Here is a 24806-nt window from a genome sequence, read left to right on the forward strand (position 1 = left end):
GTAGAAGAGATTGAATTGTGGATCAAGAAGAAATATTTAACTTCTATACTTCTAAAATATATCATCCTTTCCTTTCTCATTCTAAAGTTGGATAAATATTTAGTGGGGAAATGCATTCATAGGGATATCATGTGATGTGATGATGATCATGTTTCTACAACCCAATAACAGGTTCTAGAGAGTAGGTGAGTGAGGTGCTACATTTTTGTTCAAGAGTTTGGTTTGAAAGCCAACAAGATGTCCGATGTAACACTAGGACTCGGACTCAGAGGGAATTAGCAGGCTCGCGTGCGCGCGCGGAGCTAAGCCCAGCGGTGTCGGGAGCGCGTATGGATTGTCCACCATCTCGACCCCACACCAACGCGCACCTAGCGCGTCTTGGAATCAGTATTGTCGTCATTCATCTCCAAGGTGCAGCCAGTGGATCCTTCACCAGCACTAGTGAGTATTCATCATCTTTTTTTTTGTATTTTATGGAATACTAAGATTTAAAAAGTGCCTACTTCATACAAATTGAGTTGGTTTTATCATTTTGTACACATGTTTTTGCACACTTGTGGCTTGAATGATGGTGTAATGTTTTCCCACCTCTTATGAATCAATCTATAAATAATTTTTGTCACAATGTGTTGAGAAGTTGAAGCATGTTTTTCACTATCAGGCAATATTTCAAAACATTGCCAAACTATTTCTACACTACACAGTTTAGTTTAATATATCAATTCTTATTAAAATAGAGCATGCATGTGCATACATTGAATGCCTTGACACCTCTTTGATTGTACCATAGGCCTAAAGTCTCTTCTCTAGGCTCACTTTTGTCATACAACATAAAAAAAATCTTTTAACGAGTATTTTCATTCATGTTTTGGTAGTTATTTTGCCTTACAGTTGGACTACTCAATGGTTTTATATTTTTCATTGACTTTCACATGTAGAATAATGTTCCTGTATTTATTCATTTGTATATTTTATTGTTTTCTTGTAGTGTATTTAATTTACTTTTTTTAAAAGTATAACAACCAGTCCCGGATGTAGTTTACCCGCCCCTCCTCTTAGTCACATATACCTCAAGTACACAAGCAAAACAAGTGAGGATTTCCGCTATAGAAGCTAGATGGACAGTGTTTAAAATTAGCTGTAGAGTCATTAAAGGACAATGACAAACTACCCTGCCTGATACCATCTTCCCCCTTAATATGAGGGTGCATGTGTTGACCTTTTCGCATTTGTGTTGTCGAGCTCTCAGCAGGGCTTACAGGCCCGTAAGCCTGACAGACATGTGCATGCGCCCTCCTGCTGGGCCTGTCCCAACATAACAATGTGTACAGGTTACATGATAATGACAAATGCAAGGCGCATTATAATTTGTATGGATTGTCACAGCAATGAATGGAGTTGATCTTTTCTTAAGATGGTATCCTATAAATATTGGAATATACATGACTAATTTGTCTCTGTGATCTCGTTGCTGTTGTCACTGTATTCAGCAAACTCTTTTGAGGCAATATGCAGAAAAAATGAAAAAGACACAAAACTTGGGTGGAGTTGATTGTCTTACTTTTTTTTCTGCTCTAAGACAATTCACAAACTATATTTAAAAAACAAAAACACGGGTTATGTCCCAGAAAAAAATACTAGTACTCGTAGATGTCAGTTTTTGGATTTTTTTTATTTGTTTTTGAGCATTTTTACTTAGAAATTGCTTGTCAACTGAGCTGAGATGTTGTCACATTTGCCACCTCCTGCGGGAACGCCACATTCTGACAGCCCACTTGACAACATCCTTTTGTAGAATTTATATTCTCACATTACATTAGCTGTCTGTTTACTAACATACGCTAAAGTGGATTAGTGCTACTATCGTGTCCAAATGTGCAAGGAAGTTGATTTGCTTATGTAGAGGTGAGCGTGTATAGCATCTTAATTGTAAACACTCATTGAGACCGTGTAACGTGACACTTTAAAAACTTCATTAGCCTACTATATGTCATAATTGTACCTTAATTTAACATTTCTGAAACAATGACACAACAAGAATGCAAAAAAAGATGTCATTTCTGCTGGGTGGCCATGATTTACCACTGCTTTTGATTGTGAAGTACTTTCTCTAAATTGAGAAAGTTGTTTTCACTAGCACTCAAGCGTCTGCAAACATTATCACTTTAATAATGTATTTTGTGAGGTATGATGGCATCATTCATACATCAGTTTTGCCCTGTGTCTATTGTCCACAATGTGAATGAGAAATCCCCACAAATGAAGTTCAGTAACCAAATTACCCCAGCAGATTGTTGTAAACGACACCCGCTCAATCAGCGCTTAATCCTCGCCTACATCCTCAATTGGGGCAAAAAAGCAGAGGGACAGCTTAACTTCGGGTTTAATTCTTTATCCGTCACTTTAGAAAGTCACATGATACTGAAAAGTCACATCGACTTCACAGCTCTTGCCAACAATAGTTCTAAGTCAACCTTAATATTACGGTAGCTGACAGAAATCCAGGTGAAGCCATTTGTATTTTATTCTCCCCCAAATTGACTCAGCACCCCTTCTAGCAGCAGGGAGTTGTTTTTCTTCCTCATCCGCCCCCTCTTGTTTTGCCTTTTCCAATCACTATGTCAACAGTGTAACGAAGATGAATACCTGGCAAGCTCCACACCCTACCCTGTCTTCCCCTGTATGTATCAATATCAATTTAATTTCTCCATGGGTGGTAACTAATTTACATACTCAAAATGGTCAACTACTAAATTCCCACTGAAATCAAAAGGCATTTGCATTAAAGCACTTCATAATCCTGGATGATGATACTCAGTGTTTGGAACATGTAATGATGTACATATACTCATCAAAAATTGTGACTGGCAATGGGTGTTGTGGTGAAAATTCATGACAAATCCAAATTCATTCATTTTCCCTATGTTTTCTTTTGAATGATCCAACTGTTCAATGTTTGGGTGGTGTGAGCGTAACTGGCTGTTCTTGTATAAAAAGTTGAATATGAAAATGTCTTATTCTAATGAGATGCAAGATTTATTTACACTGTTGACAATAGCTTTCATTTCTGAACATCTGTTTTTCCTTTCCGTTTGTTGTCAGAGGTATGAAACGGAAAAGGCCGTATGTCCATCGTAACAGCAATGAGTGAGTCGTCGTCCGTCCACTCTGCAAAGCTTGTGTCATTGGCCCGCTCGCTTTCCGGACTTGGGCTCGACACCACAAACGGGGGCCCGCTTTCTTCGGGCCTGACTGCCAACGATGAGCCTAAACCATCGGTACTATTCTATCTCTTCATTGTCCTTTTCCTTGGCTTCACCACTGAGCTCAAACAGTACGCTCTCTTTGTAGGACTCTGGCATCGACCTTGGCCCAGGGCTCTTTTTCACCGACGGAAAGAGGAAGGTGGATTATGTGCTGTGCTACAAATCCAAAAAATGGCGGATATCCAGGGGACGCCTCTCCATCGCGTCCAACGGGAGCATTCCTATACCGGGCTTGTGGGAAAGGGATCCCGAGACCGCTGGGGTGGGAGGAGGAGCCGCTTCGACGGATGCGGAGGAGTCAAAACTGTCCGAAGAGGAAAAGGCTCTCATCAGGGAGGAGTTTGAAACCGAGCTTCTCAATGCCGGTCTCCAGATAGAGCGTGAAAAAGAGGTGCGTTTAACCTCATTGCAATTAACTAATTTGATGATTGTAACATGGCTGAACGCTTGGGAAGTGCCATAGAAGGTATATATTCTGGGGAATTTTATTATATTTTAGGTTTACAGAACACATGTATGTCTGCTACATGCATCACTTGGATCCATTCACTTAGACTAAATAGGTTACATAAGGCAGTAACACGTGCCATGCAATTGGCCAGCCAGTTTAGGGTTGGCCTCACCTCTCGCCCAAGGTCTTTCATTGTATGTTTCAGTGATTTGAACGTCCCGAGGAATGCCTTGTTGTAATCTGTTCCTAGTTGGAGAACATCATGTCTGAACGTTATGACAACCTATGCGTCCTGCTTATTTTAGAAGCAATGCGTGTGTTTTGTGTGCGGGTTGCGAGGCGCTTTGGTGTTATATCAGCTGCTGTTTTGGTTGAGTATTAAGACCGCTGACCATGAGTGTGAAGCCAAAGGCCAGATTATAGGGCCTTATTAGAGAGTGATCCACTACTCAGAAGTGTTTATGCTGGCGCGAGAGAGGCGTATGGCTGGCGGGTGGGTTTCGCTTTGATTGAATGAGTAGACGAGTGGACACGGCGGACCATCTGTCATTGACCAAAGATTTTTTTTTTTTGGAACGTGAACTGACTGACGAGGACAAGATTATAAAAACACATATGCAATATGATGCAGAAATGGTGATTTCTTTTAGATTCTGCAGGTGAACACACTAATGTGGCCAGGGTGTTTGTAATATTTAGGATGGATTTTTTATGACACCTCACACAAAGCAGCTGGGACAGGTGCTGGATAAATACTTGGCATCCTGGCTGAAGGTCATTGATGTTATTAAATCATGTCACTCAGTGGTGCAGTTTTTTTGCTTTTAATATAATTGTTATCCACAAATGAACCTGCTTTTGGGTCCTTCCCAGTAATTAAGGATTAGATAGGGAAAATTGACACAAGTTTTTTTGTCTATAAATTGTTGGCTGCTTTGATTAAAAAGAAAAAAGTAAAACAATGGAAACTGTACTACACACCACTTAATACAAGGATCTGCACATTAAAGGACAAGTGTAATAGGACCACACTTTTGACATTGACTCAAAAATACCTGTATACACGGTTGTCATGGTAACAAAAGCCCTTCTTTAAAGGCTATATTGTATGAGTTTAACTCTTAACATTTGTCACCATTGACTTTGGAGGATGTCAAATCAATTTGAACTGTGATGGCTGGCCACAATCATTCACTGAGGAAGTCCATCAGATGGAGTAAAAAAATATTCTATCGTTTAATCTTTTCATATACACATTTTAGTGGTGTTCTGTTTAAGCCTGCACTTAGTTGGCTATGCATGTAAGGTAAACTCTCGAGTCTGTTATGCATGCTGTAGTACTTGGAAATTATGGCTTTACGCATGGAGATAATTAGACACAATGGCTTTAACCAGAAACAGACATCAGCAGTAAACCTCGTGTGAAACTTTACACTAGTTGAGCCTTCCCATTATTTCTTTGGATATCTCAACAGTCCAGCCAGGTTAACACTAATTCAATTTACACTTGGTTCTACGTTAAAATGAAACTTTTATGCACGTTTATGTTCTTTCCAGAGGGCAAACGGCATTACCTTTATCCGGCTCCACATTCCATGGACAATCCTTAGTCGAGAGGCGGAGCTTCAGAAGATCAAAGTTGCTGTTAAAAAGGTAACCTACACTAATTGACATTTTTTATACCTATACACCTGGCTTCCAAAACAGTGTGACTACGCTACTCATAGAGGAGTAAAACAAATAAAATGTGTATGCTCAACTTCTCAACACTGCCATTCCCTTTTTTTTTACCCCACAGAAATGTGAGCTGCGGAAAAGGGCAGGTGTTGCAGGAATGTGGGACTCCTTCATCGCAAAAATTAACACACCCTTTCAGCCAGACCTCCCTGATTTGGACATGCAGCGGGATCCTCAGACACGTGCCCAGTATAAGACGCTCAAACACCATTTCATCAGAGACAAGCTCCACCTGTAAGTACCACCTAACATGTTGTCAATGGATCAAAATGGAGTGCAATGTACAACTTTTATTAACAACAAATTTCACTGTATCAGCTGACAATGGATGTTCCCCTTGCAGGTATGACATCACATCGACAGAAACGGTCTTTGACAATGCGACACGCAGCAGAATTGTAAGTGAAAAATTAAATACCTAGGATGGACTTTCGCTTTATGTACTAGTGGCCATTTTTGATAGATAACTGAAAAATCTATGTTACATAGTAATATTTGGTTAGCCAGAGTTGATACTTCTCCAAATGGATTAAATAATGGTGACGTTCATCTGAATGTGATTGACCAATCACGCTTGTGTTCAGGTCGCAGAAATTATTTCACGCACAACATGCAGGCACTCTTGCCAAACCACCGGTGAGTACAGAATTTGTGTTCTGGCCAATGTAAAGATTTAAATCAGTTATTTTTTATGATATCCTGAACACTGTCATTCTATTGCAGGCATCATGTCCTTATTAGCTCGGGATGTCTACATCTCAGCCTTCCCTTTACATGATGTGAGTATGCTCATGTACAGTCAGTTTTCTATACATGCAAATATAAATACATGACTACAAATATAACATGTAGTTAAAAAACATTGCTGTACTTAAGTGTTTATTTGGAAATGCAGGGTCCGTTTTCCAGGAGAGGAACTAAAGAACAGCGTAATGATAGACAGGTATGTTCTCTTTTTTTTTATAGTTAATAAAGTTTACCATTGCAAAGACATTTATTGGCGGCGACTTTTTTGTTTACACTCAGGTCCTCCATGAAGAATGGGCAAACTATGGCGTCATGCACAAGTACCAACCTGTGGACCTGATCAGGTTGTTTATAAACTGTATTCATCGAAGCCATATTAATACAGTATATCCATTCAATTTTTGCATTGCTTAACTTAAAACATGTTAATATTGTACATGTATCTAATGTGTTGTATTTTCCATAATGTGGATAGGAAGTACTTTGGGGAGCAGATTGGCTTGTACTTCGCTTGGCTTGGTGTCTACACTCAGCTCCTCATCCCTCCATCTGTACTGGGTATCATTGTCTTTCTCTATGGCATCTTCACTGTGGACACCAATATGCCAAGGTAGGCAGATATTTTTGTAAGTGTGTCAAATAATGCCTGGTAATTCTTGGCCTTTTTCATTGGCTTTATAGTCAGGAGACATGCAACGACAACCTTAACATCACCATGTGTCCACTGTGCGATGGAGTGTGCGACTACTGGCGGCTGAGTACAGTATGCTCATTGGCCAAAGCATCTTACTTGTTTGACAATGGAGCGACGGTTCTTTTTGCCATCTTCATGTCTCTATGGGGTAGCTACAAATATCCTTCTTTTTTATCCAATTCAAACAGTAAGAGTTATTTTTGTCCATCACTTATCAGAAGTTGAATTATTGACTATGGCTAGGATTTAATTCAATAGAGAGATATGTTTTTTTGTCTCAAATATTGTTCAATATTATTTTTTAATATTATTTTTAGAACATGTCTAATCCTTCAGGTCAAAACACTATTGTATGTGTCATCCTTTAGCTGCTTGTTTTCTGGAACATTGGAAAAGGCGACAGATGTGTCTGAAACACACCTGGGACTTGACAAGCCTGGAGGACGAGGAGGTAGCAGCAACATTTTTTTTGTTATTTACTTGTTTTATATCACCATTTTGTTACCATTCTTGTACCTCCAAGCCTTTCACATACTATATTACAAATTTCTAATCCAGAATTAGCCATGGTTAGAGGTTTAACCCTTTTGGATTTCTGGGTCAACTAGGGTGGTCCCATTCCCGACGTAAATATACAAGTATGACTCTCCTTACCTGGTTAACAGTAATAGGATTTATCCCTTCTTAAATGGGGCAAACGTGCTTGAAAGGATAAATGTAAAACTCCCTTGATTGAGCACTAGTCATTTGTCTTTGTGTGTTTTTTTTACATTTGCTAACCCAAGGAAAGAGTCCAGGTGAGCACATATTTGTAGCTATTGAAGAGAGTAAGCAATAAGGCTTTAAGATAAATTGTTAGATTTTATTCCTATGAATTTTAATTTGTTTGCTTTGTTTCATGTAAGTAATTTTTGGGTTGGTGAACATTGTAGGAAGAGCTGAGACCTGAGTATGAAGAAGCATTACAGGAAAAGAAAGACAAAATGAAAGAAAAGTGGAAAAAGAAGGTACTGTATCTATTTGATGGCCATATTTTTGGTCTTTAATGCATGTTAATTCACCTCAAAATGGGCAATGTTGCAGATGACTCAAAGTGAGGATGGAGTGGACGGAGAGAGAGACCGGATGATTTCCTACCAGGTATTGAGTGGGAGAGGACAGCTGATAAAGTGGGAGGGGAGTGGGCGGGCTGTTGCTCAAAGGTGATTTCAACTTCACCTGGGAGCCTAATTCTTATATCCTAATCTTAATTCTTCCGCAGTGCTACCCGGGAATTGAGCTCCGCATATATTGTTCTGCATTTTTTTTCAAATTGTCGTGTTTTGCAGAACAATTACTTTTTGATTTAGTAACTGCAGGTGGATTATGATTATTATTTTGTAACTTTATATGTGTAAAAGCGCAGAGTACGAATCCCCACCACCCTCTGGATTCTCTGAATGGTTGAGTCCAAAGCTGCTTACCTGCCCGAGATTAGCTCAGATTACAGATGGAGAGACAAAGGCTAGGGAGAGGCTGTGTTTTGTTGGAAAGCCTATCCTAGGTGGAAAAAAACACAATATGTGTGTACAAAATCTAGTGGGGCAATGTTGGAAACAAACAAAGCCTAAAGTTTAATTAACTGCACCTTCAGTGGGGGTTTAATCAATGAATTTATACTAACCTTTTTTCTCCTGGCATGTTTAATCTCAAAATATCTCCAGACAATTTGGTATTGCATAGAAAATAATATTTTTATCAAAAAATTCCCTTACTTTTCCTGTTAATTCTCTCTCTCTACACACACACACACACACACATATTTTTTTCTATTCCTGACAAAATCAACATGAAATGCCATCAATGGAAATTAACAATATGAATCTTGATGTTTTGTTTTTTAATGATTTAAATAGCTTGAGCCAGAGTCTCTAGACGTTGAGGATCACCTACCAGGTTACCTCATCAACGTTTCCACCCTGCTGCTACTGGTATGCCTTTTTGTTGTTGTTTTGTTTTTGCATTTTCTCTGTGGATTAAATTTCTAAGAGGCCTCGATTTAGAAAATTACTTGCATAATCTCACCATCAACAACATTAGTTCCGACATGCAATACTAGGGCTGTATCAAAACATTGCATTCGCAAGAGTGAGGTTTGAACATGTGCCTCTGTTGACTTTTGTCCAAAGTCATCACAGGTCACATAAAATATCTTTTTGTGGGTGCTGTTAAATGTCTTAAAGAATTGCTCATTGGCAAAATGAAGACAATACACAACATAATGTTTTTATGTTTTAGCATTTTTTTTCTTTCTTATAAACATTCAATACATGTCTGCGTCCAGGTTTTTGTGACATTTTCTGCCGTGTTTGGGGTAGCCGTGTATCGGATATGCATGTTAAGCGTGTGGTCCATGAATCCTGATCACGAGGCCAAAGCCAGTGTGAGGATGACAGTCACCACCACAGGCATCATCCTCAACATGATGGTCGTGCTGGTGCTGGAGGAGGTCTACGGAGCCATTGCTGTGTGGCTCACTGAGCTGGGTATGTGTCATGTGTTTCTTAGTACTGCAGTACTTAGAATGATAGACATGTTGGTATACTTTTGAGTTCATCTCATCCAATCAGAGCTTCCAAGGACACAAGATGAGTTTGAGGAGAGGTTAATCTTCAAGTCTTTCTTTCTCAAATCCATGAATGCTTTTGCACCTATTTTCTACGTGGCCTTTTTCAAGGGCAGGTAAGCGTTTATTTTTTCAGAGTCAACATATCTCCTCTTTATTCTTGAATCTGCATTTAATGTCATTCAGGTTTTCTGGTCGACCTGGAGACTACGTTTACGTCTTTAGCGTCTATCGTATGGAGGAGGTAAGGCCTCAGGCTTTGCTATTTCCTCTGTGGATCGTAGCAAGGACTTAAACCAGCTTTTTGTATCCCTTTTCTAGTGTGCACCTCCAGGCTGCCTCATCGAACTGTGCATCCAACTTAGCATGATCATGCTCGGGAAACAGCTAATTCAAAATAATGTTTTCGAGGTTCTCATTCCGTACGTTCTATCGCTGTGTACCTAATTTCCGGACAGAACTTCAACGCTTTCAAGATATAGAATAAGTATTTGTTGTGTTTTATTTCCAGTAAGTTGAAGAAGATGTACAGAACCATGCAAGAGCAAAAAGTCAAGAACAGAGGCACCGAGGACGAGATGGACGAAGATGAAGAGAAGCGATCCAAGCAGCAGTTTCACAAGGATTTCACTTTGGAGCCTTTTGAAGGCGTCAGCCCGGAATACATGGAGATGAGTGAGTGTCGTTGTTATCCACATTCACTCACTCCCAAGGTCTCATAATTCTAAACAGGCGGCTTTCTGTTTGCAGTCATCCAGTATGGCTTTGTATCCCTGTTCGTGGCGTCCTTTCCGCTGGCGCCTGCATTTGCTCTGCTCAACAATGTCATCGAGATCCGCCTCGACGCAGCCAAGTTTGTGACCGAGATCCGGCGTCCAGATGCCGTCAGGTGTAAAGACATAGGTACACAGAATACAAACACATATACACACACAAGTCGACACTCTGTGACTCTCCAGGAACTTTTACTCATCCAATGCCATTGACAGATTGGACATCTATCCCCATCAATAGCAATGGATGAGTAATCCCTCTTTTTTTTTCTCTGTTGTCCCTTCATTTGTGTTTCTGTTTTACGTTTCTACATGCATTCCCACTATCTTTCCTTTCTTGTTTCTCCTTTGTTTCTTTTCTCATGCATGGCACATCCAGGAATATGGTACAACATTCTCTGTGGGATAAGCAAGTTTTCTGTCATTACCAATGTAAGTGTTAATTGTGTCACACCTATTTGGCATTAATGTGGATGGTCTGACCCAATGTTGGGTTTTTTTTTGTTCTGTTTTGAGCCTATGCATGTCATGTTCATTTGTTATTATACGTCATGCACAGTTAATGTACAGTTATGTGCATGATTGCCTTACAGTTCTTCAGTTGTTAAGTTTGCATGTTCTCGTGGTGGTTGTGTTGGCTTCCTCTGAACACTTAACTTCTTTCTGTATATCTTAAACATGCATTTTTTTGTATATTTAAGACCTTGTAATGTCCATATAGCTGATGTGAATAAGAGAGAGTACCATATAAATGTGACATAAGTAAAGTGATGTGAACGTTTCTAGGAATAATCCATTGCTCTCATTTGGTGACATTTTAGGGTGTGCAAAATAATGAGGAAAAGTATGGTCGAAAATCAATGGAAGTGAGAGTTGGTTAAAATATATTCGATCCATGGGTGTTTTGTCTCTGCAGGCATTTGTGATCTCCTTCACGTCGGAGTTTGTGCCACGCATGGTGTACCAGTACATTTATAGCGGCAACGGTACTATGAATGGCTACATGGAGCACTCTCTGTCCTATTTCAACGTCACCAACTTCCCGCCCGGAACTGCACCCAATACTACAATATCCATGTGCAGGTTGCCATACTTAAATACATTAGGGTGCATCGTCCTCTTGATTCCAGATCAATGGATCTGCAATATAGTAATATGGACCTGATAGCATCACTGTTGTGTTCAATAGGTATAAGGACTACAGGGATCCACCATGGGCACCAGATGCTTACACCTTTTCCAAACAGTACTGGTCTGTCCTGGCTGCAAAACTGGTCTTTGTAATATTCTTTCAGGTAATGTAGTGCTTCTTAATTATTTCCTGTTAAACCTCCCGACTACTTTCTTTTCATCCTTGTACCAAAAGTTTAGTCCATTTAGAGTTTTTGGGGGCTCCGGGGATCGACATTGAACGGCTTTTATTGCCATTAGACAATTACATATGATGAGATTTACATTTTTCTCTCAGAACCTGGCCATGTTCCTCAGTATGCTGGTGGCCTGGATGATTCCAGATGTGCCGCGGTCATTACGGGAGCAGCTGAAGAAGGAGAACATCATGCTGATGGAGTTCCTGCTCAATCAAGACCAAGAGGCCAATGCCAAGTTGCTCTCCAACAAACGTCCCATCTTTCCTTTTCCTGCTAACATAGAAATTGTGGTGGAGGCGCCATCGGAGGAACAGCAAATACAGAAGGAGGCAGAAGAAGAGGAGGATGTGGAGTTGAATGTAACAAGGGAGGATCCCTGTCAGACCAGTGATAGTGACTCGGAAGCTGAGAAGTCCCTTGAGGATGCTGTGGGAACTACAATGAAGAGTTGCAGACTCGAGGAAGAAATTGACATGAAAGATAAAGAGGAAAAGTCAAGTGAAAATCTGGAGGAAATGAAAGGAATGGAGGAGGAAGAGGCAGACAAAGATGATCAGAAGAGTGAACTTGAAGGGGCGGAAAGTCAAAATAAAGCAATTGAGGAAGATAATTCATTTGTGGATCTGGACGCTCTTATGATGCAGCTAGGCATCATAGGTAAGAGAAAAAACTCTTTTGAAATGTATGAGTGAAATTTAATTTGGAATGTTATTGCTGGTCTCAAAATGTTTGAATTCTACATTTTTTTGTGACAATTCTTAAAATTTCTGACATTGTCATCTAGGCGACGACACTGCATCCATCAATGATACCAAGATACCACAGTCAAAGTCGAATGAACTTCCATCCAAAAGAGCTTCCTGCCAATCTCTAAGCAGCGCCCTGGAAGAAATAGGCCCCTCCCATACGGACGCAAGGCTCTTTTCGCCTATCGCTCCTCCGCCCCGAGAGCCAGGCGCCAGGGCCAAAGCCCGCTGTTTCACCCTGCCTTCACGCCACCGAGGGGTGGAGACGTCTTATAGCCTCCCCAGACCGAGCCACTCCAGCAGCCTCTCCAGGATCCGTCTGGAGACTTCTCTTATACCGCTAGCCCCACTCTCACCCGACACCGAGTCATCGCAGCCGGCCCCCACCTCCGGTGAACTCATCCCTCTCAAAGGCCCCCCGCCGCAGAGGCCTCATTCCAAAGACAAAGCCCGGTGCTCCACCTTACCCTCCAGACAAAGAGCTCCCGGTGCCGAGGGGACCCCCGCCAAACCCAGTCATTCTACCAGCTTCACGACACTGGGAGACAGATTACCCCCTTCCCCCAGTGAACTTAAACGCAACACCCCAGTATGAGAGGAGAAGTCATGGAGCCGAAAGAGACATGGAGGGGGACACAATCCAGATTTTTTTTTGTCTGTGCCTGGAGCCATAGTCTCTGTTCCTTTTATTATCACCCCCAAGTCTCTTCTGATTTTTTTTAGCTAACATTGAAGGTGGTCTGCGTCCAATCCCCTTTGACTAGGAGGGCATGTACTGACAACAGAATCTCTCAGTCAAAATGGACTGTCGTCTATGGCCGTCAATGACAGCCAATAAGTTGACAACAAATATTTTTATGGCAAATGACTATTAGGAAACACGAATGTGATTTTTTTCAAACAATCCCAGTCAGTCATTACATTCAATTCCAATCTTTTTATTGTTCATTCTACATTGTTTTCACCTCACTCACGCAGCTGAAATTTTTCCCAATGCGCCTCGTCACCGAGGAGCATTGGGAGCTTTAGAACCCACAGTTACGCTCGTAGATCAAGTGTTTAATTTTAGTGGTTTTGATATACAAAAACAGTCAAACTGATAATAAAATATCACCATATTTCTAGGTCTTTTTTTCAATGAATTTTCCTGTAGTGTATCAATGGTAACAGGTGGATAGACAAGTTCATCATTTACATTCTGCCATCTAGTGGAAGAGTGTTTATTGATAAAGACAGATGGAGTGTTTGAATTTATGAGTTCCACAAATCTACCTGAACCATGGCTTGGTCAACTTTTTTGGGTGAAAAAAGGAGAGTCTGCTATAGAATTCATACCAAAAAAAGTTAGCAGAACTTGAAATTAGAAGTCAGTCTAATTCACTTTAATTTTCAAGTTTTGATGGAAAACTCGCAGTCCTCTTATTGCTTAAAACAAAAAGAGAAATAAGTGAACTGGTGACCATTTAATTAAGATGGATGCCCAGCATCTGACATCAAAATATTACAGCAATGACACATTAAAAACTGTTCGATTTTTTTAAACTCGTTTCGTGATAGTGTTGTTAATATGATGTAATGGAAACAGACCTGGGCTGGATTAATGTCATTTCAGTTCATTTAAAACAAACTTATTTTATTTATGAGTAAATTGAGTAATGAGTCTCAAGTCATATGAAAAATTCCTGTAAATTCTTCCATTTTGATGTGTTTTCTTTAAATGGCAGTGTTGTTGAACTTTGATATTAACCTCAGTGTCCTTTATATACACAGTGACTTAATGGGAAGTTTCCTGTTTCTCCTTTGAAAGCCATGCATTGACTCCTCCTCCTCTTCTACAGAATGGGGGCCTTTGTGGGGGCCGGGCTTCCCCTTGAATTCCAGAGGGAATTCCTACAGGTGAGGGAAAAGAAACAGAATGTTACCTAGAAAATGAATTAACACTCACATCTGTTTCCCAGTCATTTTTCCTAGTATATACTTATACTTTGCAGTTTTACGGAAGGTGTGCTTAACACAGGAGACCAAAGGGGAGGGCACCATTACAAGTTTTCCACACAGGTGAGTTTCCCTCCCTCTCTCCCTTCATCCCTCCCTCTCTCTTTCTCTCACACACGCTCCCCCGTCACACTAATGAAGGGAGTGATCGGGACATGAGTAAATATTGATTTTGCATGAAGTTGTCTCCATTGAGTCAGGCAGTTAGAAAGGATCTAACAGTGTATGTAAGCGGACTACATGACTTTGACAAACTTCTTATTCAGCTGCCTTAAAAAGCCACAAGGTGAGTGTAGGCTTCAAGATTTTTTCACGTGTTACCCATCCCAAAGGATTTGAATGGTATTTACTTAAACTAACTTTGCATGCTGTCTCACTACTTTTCTACACTTTTCACAATCTCCTGTCCTTTTCTTTCTACTCGCCCTGGAAAAACATTGCCCGCAGCTATTCAAATGACGGCCTGGCCAAGCCATGACAACAATAACTGACTCAACGGCTTCTCGTTTAACAACAACATGTTTCAGTGTGTAAAACGGCAACATGGTTGGTCATTTTTTTGTGAACAAACTACCCGTATGTTTTATCTACACACATGGGCAGAGTCCAAGATAAATGGAGGACTTTACTTCTTTGTAATCTTTCTATCTGTGAATTGCTCTTAACCTCATTTTGTTTATCATTTTGCCCTTTAGTATCTATGTTCTTTCAATGGCTGGCTTTATTAAAATTGGTATAGGCTAATGATAGTGTCATCTTATATAGTTATATCACATTGGGTTGAATGCTTTCAAGGGAAATTGTTAAAAGTAAATTTGAATACTACATTTATCTTCAGGAAAGCATTGAAAATAAGTGTCAAGCTGACAGTCCAGAGATTTTAGAGTGAGATTTGGAGGATTTACTGTCGTCTGGTCATGTCCTCCCTGTGCTTACATAGATTTTTTTCAGATTCCTTCCACATTAGAAAAACAAATAGTTAAATTTTGGACAAGGGTGTGCTTGTTTGTTTGGCCCGTGACCCATCCAGGATCTTTGCTTGCCAGTTCATAGATAAACTGCTTCACAGTGGAATTCTTTACACTGTTGATTGGTCGCCAAGCAATTGTAAGGCACATATAAGGCTCACCTCACATTTTTTTTTTTTGAGGGGACAGTTTCAGAGGCAACTAAAAGTGCTAACCATTATCAAAAATTTGATTAATATAACTCTTTTAGGTACAGAGGAAAGGTATTTAAAAGATGACACTAGAAATGTAATCATTTAAATGGGGAGTGATTAGTACATATGTTATTACTCATTTAAAAAACTGTAATGGTATTTGTTAATACTTAAGTCTGCTACCTCATTTTTTTTATTCGGTGGTGTGCTGTGATTCTTTTTTTTTAATATAAAATGTGTGCTTTAGTTTTAAAAAGAAGGAGAAGAGTTTTAGAATGATGAATCACTTGATGATTTAAACTTACTAGTCAATATTGTGTTTTGAAGTGTACATGTTTATGTGTATTTAAAAGGATGTTACACACGGTCACCGAGTGGCTGTGGTGGGAGCGTTTGTGGCTACCAGTGAACGTCTCATGGACGGACTTGGAGGACCGCGATGGCCGCATCTACGCCAAAGCTTCCCAACTCTATGCTGTGCTGCCCTGTGCACTTTGTCTACTTTTTGTCAGGTTCTTATTTGAAAGGTGAGCTCAGATAACACATTTTCTTATATTAAACCAAGGAAAAACATGTTCAGGAATCAGTTCCAAACTACATGGCAAGTTCATCTATGATTGATTACAAAGATCACCACACTCTCTTATCCTAAAAGAGTATGAAAAGTAATATCTGTCATCCTTATGCAGGTTGGTAGCCGCACCGCTGGCCGACGTTTGCGGTGTTAAAGACAGGCCGCGTCGAGCCATAGAGCAAAATGCTATCTTGGAAAATTACTTCTGCACACAATCTAATGTTCCGTCACAGGTAAAGAGATCGCGTTGATTTTATTGCTGTACATTCGTAGGTAAACACATGAGATGTATAGGACCCTCAATATATTAAAACAAACTCACTGATTCTGTACATGCTGTAATGCAAGTACTGTGTGTGGGTGAAAATTAACATATTTACTATTTAAAGTTTTTTTTATGATCAAAATAATCAGTTACCCTATAAAGGGTCAAAGGTCTTATGTGGCAACTTTTGAATATCTGTTCAGGGTAGTGACCACTGTCCTTGAAAGGGTTAAGAGTCCCATATTTATCAAAATTGGTAATTTAAAGTCTTAGGGGGACTCTTTGGAAGATTGCCTAACTTGTGTTTGTTTGTGTGTTTATGTCAGGCCGACGTGAGGGCCCTATGTAAAAAGACAAACTGGAGCGAGCGGAGAGTTCAGTTGTGGTTCAGGAGGAAACGGAACCTCCGGCGTCCAGGTCTTCGCAAAAGATTCTGCGAGGCTAGGTGTGTGTGTTAAGTCACAATTGTTTCACAAAAGCTTCTTTTTTTAATACAACTGCATTGTTTTCATGTCAACAGCTGGAGATGTGTGTTCTATTTTTCTGCATTTGTTGGTGGCATTGTCGCTCTCCATGATGTAAGTGCTTGTTTGTTTCTGTAGTTCTACTTTTACCGGTCACATTTTTAAAAAAAAAAAGTTTCATTAATAATGTTAACATGTCACTGATTTAATTTTAGAAACCCTGGTTTTACAATCTAAAGGAAGTTTGGTCAGGCTTTCCTAAACAGGTAAGTGTTTTTGACATGCAACATAATAGAGTATAATTTACTTATAGGATGTTTAATGGAACATAATGTCCTGTTATATGTCCAGTCATTGCTGCAATCCCAGTACTGGTATTACTTACTGGAAATGGGCTTCTATTTTTCACTTCTCCTCAGCCTCACGTTTGATGTGAAGCGGAAGGCAAGTGTGTAAAGTATCCTTACATTGATGTGAAGGAAAAATTCCAAGTGAGCTTGTTTTAAGGTTTGAATTCCCGGTCTAGGACTTTAAAGAGCAGGTGATCCACCACATCGCCACGGTGACCCTGCTGGCGTTCTCGTGGATCTCCAACTACATACGCATAGGCACCATCGTGATGGCCCTTCACGATTCGGCAGATATCCTGCTGGAGGTCAGCTCGCTATCATTGTGCTGATACTGTAATATATAACAATAGTAAAACACTGCAATGAATTACAAATACCATACAAAATGAGCTTTAGAAGGCTTAACTGACAATAACATATTTTTTAAATATAATAGGAATAATAATAGGAATATAATGTTGCTTTATTTGCAAATATTTGCAAAAAAATAATTTCTTTTTTCTTGCAGGGTGCAAAAGTACTCAACTATGCCAAGTGGCATAAGACTGCAAATGCCATGTTTGTGGTCTTCACCTTTCTTTTCATGTTAACCAGACTTGGATTTTTTCCTTTCTGGTGAGTATGTGCAATTCAATTCAGAATTCAGCCTTTTAATATAATATGAAGAGCAATGATCGCATCTTAATATTTTGTAAGGAGTTTCAAAGTTTCACCCATTTAAATGTGATTGTCCAAAGGGTGATCCATTGCACGTGGGTATATCCACTGGACCACTACCCTGCATTTTTTGGCTACTATTTCTTCAACGTCATGTTGCTGGTACTCCAAATGCTGCACCTCTACTGGGCCGTCCTCATATCAAAAATGCTCTACAAGTGTCTCTTCAGCAAGGTGCGTTTTAACAAGTGGATGCTACGTTTTCTACTACAGCATCAATGTGTTGTTGTTGTTGTTTTTGGCCTGCAGTTGGACGGAGACGACAGGAGCGACGAAGAGGAGGAAGACAGCGAGGAGGATAGAAACCACAAGCGGAATCACATGAATGGTTCAAAAGTCCGGGCCAATGGTCACTGATGGGATAACATTAGTGACTCCTAAGACAAAATCCCTGTAAAATCCCTAAAAATGAAGTCCAGTGCATCAGCAAAGTATTCACAGTGGTTAGCTTTCTCTACATTTTTCTGTTACAACCTTTTTCCCAGTTGTACCTTAACTTATAAATGTCCTAATTTTACTAGTTCTCTAGTCATTAAGTATGTACCGTATTTTCAGGACTATAAGGCGCACTTAAAAGTCTTAGATTTTCTCCAAAATAGACAATGCGCCTTATAATACAGTGCGCCTTATATATGGAAAAATGTCAGTCGTTGAGGGTGCGCCTAATAATGTGGTGCGCCTTATAGTTGTGAAAATGTTACCCGACAACTTTTTGATAAGATTACAATAGGTTTGAAACTGCAATTCCGAAATAAGAAAAGCATTAGGGAAGTAAAAAGGTTCAGTTGCAGTACACAAGTTTTTATAAGGCCCCTGTACATAACAAAAGCATCACCAGTGCCAAGTTATGGCAAAAACAACCTTATGATAATACAGCAATGTAGTTCTCTTAAAGCTCTTAAATGTTACAGGATGTATAAACTTAGATTTACGATGCTCAAATGGAAAAACAAAGAGATTAATTTGTGTAGAATGAAAAAAACATTCTACTCTTACAGCTCTAGTGTTTTTTATGAAGAAAAGGAAGTAAAATCTTCCGTTTGAAACAGACGTTTAAGTGTAGATTAGTGGTTAAAGTGAATTTCATTCATTTGCTAAACACTAAAATAAAATGTAGAAAAAGTGAAACTGTGAATACTTTCTAGATGTACTGTACATAGGCATTTTGGGGGTGGAATTGAGGGGGAGCTGGAACTTTTAAGTCATGACCTAATATGGAGTTAGTTACATGTTAGCGAAGCTTAAAAAACACTCGCCTAAATTCTTTTTTTATTGCTCTTAATTATCAAATGACTTTGCAGTAACTAACAGAAATGCATCAAAACATCATGATAATAACACATTTATTAAATATGTAAAATAGAATAAACATAGATATATAATAATAATAATAAAGCATCATTTTTATGTTATTATGTGTGCCACTGATGTTAATTCTACAGAAACGCTAACATATGGCAAAATTCCCTTGTCTCAGTGAATTTAAGACTGTAGTTTATGCCAACATTGTTGGCATATTTGTTCCGATGATCCAAATTATCCACTTAATTAAATATACTCATTTCTAAACAGCATATTGAAAGCTTGTTGGCATGATAATATAAAGCACATCTTGAGAAATACTTCAGAGCAGCAAAAGCCTAATCAAATATTTAAAAAAAAGTTATTTGCAGTTTTGTGCAAACTCATGTAAAACACGAGAGTGACAGTGATTTGTTACTCTGAACCCAGCCTTATCACCAGTCATAATAGGGTGTCTACACGGTATCTCAGTTTGTCTCCACTAAAGGTAGAAATAATCCTTCGAAAGTATGTCGTATTTACCTAGGTATCATTTCTTATCACAAAATCACTGTAACAACAGTTTTTTAACTTTCTTAAAGATACCACAATCTTAAAAAACTATAGATTTACACTTTACACACCCAATTGACATAATTTATCACAACTTTACCTAGTTTCAAATATTCCCATATCAGTGATAGTGGAGAATTGTAATTTCCAATTCACATAGATATCACTCATCACTGAAATTAATATTGAAAAACCCAGTTACATAGACGAGTTGTTCTACTTTAGTATGTTGTATGACCAGCTGGAATGAAGCAGTGATTCCATCAAGGTCAAGAGGGAAGATAAAAAAAAAAAATACAAAATATATACTTTTTTTTTTTAAAGACCCATCACTTAAGTCGACAAGGACGCTTTCCCGTCACAGTCACGTCAAAACTAACGTTTTTTCAACGTAAAAGAATGACACGCTTTTCACACGCATGCGTGAAGCCCATTACTAGTTGACGTGTATTTGGCGTCCTCTAGCGATGGAAGTTTATATTGTTTGGACGTTGCCATAGAAGCCGACGCAGGCCCCATATTTTTCTCAAGTAGGGAGACCGTAGCTCTTAATCCGGAGACAACATGGCTAATAAAATGACCTCCATGCCCGAATTTAAAACCTACCGTACGAGCGTGAAAATTGGCAATTGGAATGAGGAGCAACACTTGGAAGAGGTCAGTGTCTCCTTTTATATTGACTATCTTAAGTAACTATTCACCTCTCTTTCCAGCTATCCGTATTCACCATACTATCCATTCACCATCACTCCAGCCATATAGCCTCCTTAAATTAAACTGAGCATTTTTTTTCACTGCTTAACTTTCTCTCTTATAAATGTATCTCTTCTGTAACTTATCTGTATCTTCAAATGTCAAGCAAATATTGATCTTCCAATGGTATTCTTTGTAGAGCTTCCATGATTGATTGACTAATCAATCATCCCTATTAATTCACAGGGTTATTTTGGACTGCAACCAGTGTGTATTTTAGTTATTTTTAAATGCATTTTAATTGTATTCATTTATATTTTATTCAAGTATGTTCAAGTTAATAAGCTCATTTAATGGTTATGTAAACTTTTGAATAGCTGTCCAATTTAGTAAAAAAAATAGCGTAAACAAAAAAGGCTTTAAAATATAAAGGCCACAGTAATACAGTATAACATGATTTATATATGAGCTGATTACTCAACTAATAACAAAAATAGTCTGTGATCAATTTACCCCAGCCTGAATTTGTAGCAATGTAAATATATTAACATGTCTTTTGAATACGTGCAGCATGTGCGGAACAAGTACCTGCGAAAAAGAGAAAATGGGGAACTGACCGCCCAGAGAGTAGACTTCCTCAAACTCAACATCCTCACTCCGGTACAAATATTCCCTAGAGAATAACACCACCACACAATCTTAATGATGATGAAGAGATAGTGTCTACTTCTCTTAGGTGAAACTGAGCATGAGCACAGATGGGGCGCTGCACTTTGGAGATGTGGTGATGTTGGTTAACGTCAGTGAAATGGGAGAGTGTTATGCCCTCGGTGTCAACGCGTACATTGAAAACGTCACCAAGATTCCTTCTCCTGGCATTAAGGGTCCGTGTGGAGTCAGCGCGGGTAGACACATTCAACCCTCTGCACGCACCGCATTCACCATAACCAGGTAAACACACATAATGTAGTGTTTTGTGTATTTAATAATGTAATATAATGTAGTGTTTTGTGTATCTTTTAATACTGCTTTTTTATGACAGTGTGGATGGCACCCCTGTGGGAGCAACTCTGCATTATGAGCAAAGTTTTGCTCTTAAAACAACAGATGGCTTCGCCGGGGGTGTAAGTAACAAACAAACATGCTATATTCCCCTGCTTACATTTTCATTATTTTATTTATGTTGAATGATGGCTCTGAAAGATGTGTTCCGTGTGAAGAAAGTTATTTTCTGGTGTTACTTTTTTTTTTTTAAATCAAACTACTAAGCATTTTGATAACCTTTTCACAACTTTCAACAACTTTCACATTTTTTAGGACTGGCAATCTTGTATATATGACAACAAAATTACTATTTTTGTCTTTTAGCTGTATTTAACGAGTGACGTGCGAACATTTCGAAAAAGCGCACTAAGGTCACGTCTTCAGGAGATCAACCTAGACGTGAATGAAAACTTTCTATCCTGGTGGAAGTTAGTGCACTTTGACCCCCAGGAGAGGCTCGAGCATGAAGGCCTGCCCGTACCCGTGAGTGTCTTCGTCTCCGCGGTTAAACTTTCAATCGGTTCGTGTTTCTCCATTTTCTTTGACTCATTATATGACCATGCTTTTTTGTGTCTTCCAGGCCAACGTTAATGTGGTCCTGCTCCACTGCAAGACACATCAGGCTGTGGCTATTATGGAGCATCTCATTCTTGGGTATAGTAATCTCATATATTCACAAATTCTCCTATTTTTGCAATTATATATATTTTTTTAAACTGCAAAGCAGCAGCCAGGGTTAAATGGGTTAATTGTTTGTGTGTTTTCTATTAGTTGACCTGATCAATTTATAAAAGGGCAGTTAACCCAGCTTGAACAAACTACTCTTTTAATTAAATGTAATAGATCATTATATGGTGGAATTGCCCATCTAAAAAAATGTATGAGTTTAGCATTTACTGTGTATTACCCTCCCCCTTCTGCTTCCTTAAAAAAACACTGCTTCCAGACTATTCTATTTTAATATGTTCTAATATATTCAAATGTGCAAGTGTACTATTTTTAGCAACCATGCTTTTATGCCTTGTTGTCCTCCCACAGGACTTCGTATGGCAATGAATATGAAGTGGCAGCTCATACTTTCTTGGATGCACACAAAGCTGAAAAGTCAAACAACCATTGGATCATGTGTACCGCTGACCCGACGGGGGATGGCCTACTGCTTCTCAATCGCCTCAAGTCAGAGGGCAACTGCATATCGTTTCCCGGGGACAACGCAGACGGTCCAACAGAATATATCACATGTAGTGTGTGTAATTATAGAGAACACAGATAATTTCTGGAAGTATTCCCAAAGGCCAATTTTATATAGATATAACCCACGTGTTTACCAGGAATGTCTGTTAGTGTAAGCATTTGATAGGTGTTGTTTAACAAGGGGTGGCCATCTCCTGTGCTCATAAAGATAATAATTGTAATAATAATAATAATACTAGAAAATATGATATATAGGCCTGTGGTGAACCATACTTCCCACACTCTTGAAAATGCATTACTGTATCTTTAGGAGTACATGATCCATCATAGGTTGTTAAGTCGTACGCTTATTTGAGAAAAACTAATCTCCCAAACATTCTTATGCCATAGGATAAAGCTCACGTTTTAACGTTTCTGAAATTGGCAGCTGACTGGTCCACAAACATTTATTTTGATAATCCACAAATTGCTAATTATCATTGCAATTTGTGGACAAATTGGTTTATGTAAATATCATGTTTTTGGTGTAATATTACTTATGGATTGAAGTTTTAGTTGTCAAAGTGAAAAAAATAGCAATAAATCATTTCAACATTAATTTGGTGTTGAGAATGAATGAATGAATGAAATCTTAGCTCCATGACTGCAGCAAATTCTAAACTGGGATTTTCTGTCCTGCTCATCCCAAAAAAAGTTTTTTATTTGTTTGTTTTTTTAATCATCATTTCTTTAACACATTGTGAATTAATCTTACTTATTTGTGTGCTTTTTAGCTACATGGATTGGAGGAGGATCTTGATTTTATGGACCTGCATATCTTAAATTGAAAGTGAGTATCAAAAATGAGTGTCAAAAAGTCAATTTGTCATGCAGGTATTATGGAATAGAATGTATTTTTTTCAATTAAGTTGGGAAATACATGAGCCTAAAAGCCACAGTGAAGTATGTTTCAGTATTGAGACCAAATAAATTGCTGTTCTCAAACAATGAGTTCCTCTGCAAAACTCATAAGTGTTTAATATGCGGCCCCACCAATAGGTTTCCTGTTAAAAAATGGACCCTCCCTATCTTACCATCAGGCTTTTCCCATTTTTAAGATCCTGAAATCAAGAAATCACTTACCAATTGTTAAACACTTCCTCACTTTTAAAAATATTTCCATGGTTAAAGTAGGAGGCGTTTAGAACAGTTGATCGGCCTATGTTATCTACTCATGGTATTGAATTTCAGAGTCTTTAAAACATGCCACCCTTGAGTTTCTACAAGGATGTTCTCTATCCGTCGACTTGGACACAGCCCAAGAGATTTACAGTCCTGTAGTGGTCAAGGGGTTGATCATGGGGCTCAGCTTTTTAGGGTCATGTGACATTTTAATGCTCACTGGGGCAAGCATAAAACTGCAAACATCTAGTCCACATTTTTTTATGTTACAACCTTCACAAATACATTATTTTTTCTCAGTTTTCTACACAACCAGTAGGGATATTGGAAATTTTCAATTTTTTTTTTAACTTATCTCCTCTGTAGTGTTTGTATTACTGTTATTTAACCATCAGTCATTCTTTAATAAAGGTCAATACAGTACAATATATGTGGAAATGTGGGTAGAACACCAGATTTTAGGTTGAGTTGCATTTTCTCGTGTTGGTCTGTGTGCTGTAGGTCTTGCAGAATCTGTGTAAACACCTGCGGTATGTTGTTTTGTCTTTCTTCGAAGATAGTTATTTGGAAAACGAAGAGGCTCCAAACACTATGTGGCCATGTTGGACCCATTTCGGCATCACTATATGGCCAAACTGCAACAATATCATTTCCTGCTTTGGTCAGTGATATTTTGTCGGTGGCCTGCATCCATGCTATTCTAGGTTAGTAACTTCATTTTTCAGTGCCAGTGTTTTTTGAAATGTGCATTTTCTGTCAATTCCAGGGACAACAATGAGGATCATGCTCGATCTATTGCCTTTAATGAGTCCTGATCTCGGCGGCTGTGTCCACATCCTGATGGTCAGATATTTGTATTTTATATGTATGTATATGATTGTTTTTGTGTGTGTGTGTGTGTGTGTGTATATATATATATATATATATATATATATATATATATA

The 24806-nt window shown here is 38.8% G+C and overlaps 3 protein-coding genes across 7 annotated transcripts; all 3 read left to right on the forward strand.

Annotated features, from left to right (window-relative positions):
• The first annotated feature begins 2 nt into the window (after nt 1–2).
• ano2a (anoctamin 2a) lies at nt 3–13513 on the forward strand. 2 transcript variants are annotated; one of them, XM_077735211.1, is made up of 28 exons: nt 3–441; nt 3103–3278; nt 3352–3657; nt 5275–5370; nt 5516–5688; nt 5798–5852; nt 6039–6090; nt 6178–6233; nt 6350–6397; nt 6481–6545; nt 6677–6811; nt 6883–7043; nt 7264–7346; nt 7681–7692; nt 7828–7902; nt 7979–8035; nt 8791–8865; nt 9219–9420; nt 9505–9616; nt 9687–9744; nt 9822–9922; nt 10012–10175; nt 10251–10403; nt 10653–10705; nt 11190–11356; nt 11463–11568; nt 11742–12300; nt 12428–13513. In XM_077735211.1, the coding sequence occupies exons 2-28, from the start codon at nt 3126–3128 to the stop codon at nt 12982–12984; spliced, it is 3834 nt and encodes a 1277-aa protein (XP_077591337.1). In that variant the 5' UTR covers nt 3–441; nt 3103–3125; the 3' UTR covers nt 12985–13513. The 2 variants fall into 2 exon arrangements, with proteins under 2 accessions (XP_077591337.1, XP_077591346.1); XM_077735220.1 differs by lacking the exon at nt 7681–7692.
• Nucleotides 13514–14221: 708 nt separating this feature from the next.
• Nucleotides 14222–19328, forward strand: cers3b (ceramide synthase 3b). Of its 3 annotated transcripts, none has more exons than XM_077710937.1 (12): nt 14222–14285; nt 14381–14447; nt 15900–16073; nt 16236–16353; nt 16712–16830; nt 16906–16963; nt 17065–17115; nt 17201–17293; nt 17376–17504; nt 17708–17814; nt 17937–18090; nt 18166–19328. In XM_077710937.1, exons 3-12 carry the CDS (start codon nt 15901–15903, stop codon nt 18271–18273), a joined length of 1110 nt encoding a protein of 369 aa, XP_077567063.1. In that variant the 5' UTR covers nt 14222–14285; nt 14381–14447; nt 15900; the 3' UTR covers nt 18274–19328. The 3 variants fall into 3 exon arrangements, with proteins under 3 accessions (XP_077567063.1, XP_077567062.1, XP_077567061.1); XM_077710936.1 differs by lacking the exons at nt 14222–14285; nt 14381–14447 and adding exons at nt 14488–14670; nt 14832–14930; XM_077710935.1 differs by lacking the exons at nt 14222–14285; nt 14381–14447 and adding an exon at nt 14488–14670.
• A 123-nt stretch (nt 19329–19451) lies between these two features.
• On the forward strand, nt 19452–23293 carry cfap161 (cilia and flagella associated protein 161). Of its 2 annotated transcripts, XM_077710950.1 has the most exons (8): nt 19452–20427; nt 21034–21123; nt 21200–21262; nt 21347–21414; nt 21506–21587; nt 21832–21990; nt 22088–22161; nt 22546–23293. In XM_077710950.1, the coding sequence occupies exons 1-8, from the start codon at nt 20335–20337 to the stop codon at nt 22778–22780; spliced, it is 864 nt and encodes a 287-aa protein (XP_077567076.1). In that variant the 5' UTR covers nt 19452–20334; the 3' UTR covers nt 22781–23293. The 2 variants fall into 2 exon arrangements, with proteins under 2 accessions (XP_077567076.1, XP_077567069.1); XM_077710943.1 differs by having other exon boundaries at nt 21200–21414.
• The last annotated feature ends 1513 nt before the right edge of the window (nt 23294–24806 follow it).

Source organism: Stigmatopora nigra, chromosome 2 (genome assembly GCF_051989575.1).
Source record: "Stigmatopora nigra isolate UIUO_SnigA chromosome 2, RoL_Snig_1.1, whole genome shotgun sequence".
NCBI classification, from domain to species: domain Eukaryota; kingdom Metazoa; phylum Chordata; class Actinopteri; order Syngnathiformes; family Syngnathidae; genus Stigmatopora; species Stigmatopora nigra.

What these genes read in the sequence shown, in the direction of transcription:
- ano2a (XM_077735211.1), top strand. Translation starts at nt 3,126, where the DNA reads ATGTCCATCGTAACAGCAATGAGTGAGTCGTCGTCCGTCCACTCTGCA. An exon ending in AGATAGAGCGTGAAAAAGAG is followed by an intron (nt 3,658 to 5,274) that starts GTGCGTTTAACC and finishes TGTTCTTTCCAG; the next exon opens with AGGGCAAACGGCATTACCTT. An exon ending in TCTTTGTAATATTCTTTCAG is followed by an intron (nt 11,569 to 11,741) that starts GTAATGTAGTGC and finishes TTTTTCTCTCAG; the next exon opens with AACCTGGCCATGTTCCTCAG.
- cfap161 (XM_077710943.1), top strand. Translation starts at nt 20,335, where the DNA reads ATGGCTAATAAAATGACCTCCATGCCCGAATTTAAAACCTACCGTACG. An exon ending in CAGATGGCTTCGCCGGGGGT is followed by an intron (nt 21,588 to 21,831) that starts GTAAGTAACAAA and finishes TTTGTCTTTTAG; the next exon opens with CTGTATTTAACGAGTGACGT. An exon ending in ATGAAGGCCTGCCCGTACCC is followed by an intron (nt 21,991 to 22,087) that starts GTGAGTGTCTTC and finishes TGTGTCTTCCAG; the next exon opens with GCCAACGTTAATGTGGTCCT.
- cers3b (XM_077710937.1), top strand. Translation starts at nt 15,901, where the DNA reads ATGTTACACACGGTCACCGAGTGGCTGTGGTGGGAGCGTTTGTGGCTA. An exon ending in GTCAGGTTCTTATTTGAAAG is followed by an intron (nt 16,074 to 16,235) that starts GTGAGCTCAGAT and finishes ATCCTTATGCAG; the next exon opens with GTTGGTAGCCGCACCGCTGG. An exon ending in CTTGGATTTTTTCCTTTCTG is followed by an intron (nt 17,815 to 17,936) that starts GTGAGTATGTGC and finishes GATTGTCCAAAG; the next exon opens with GGTGATCCATTGCACGTGGG.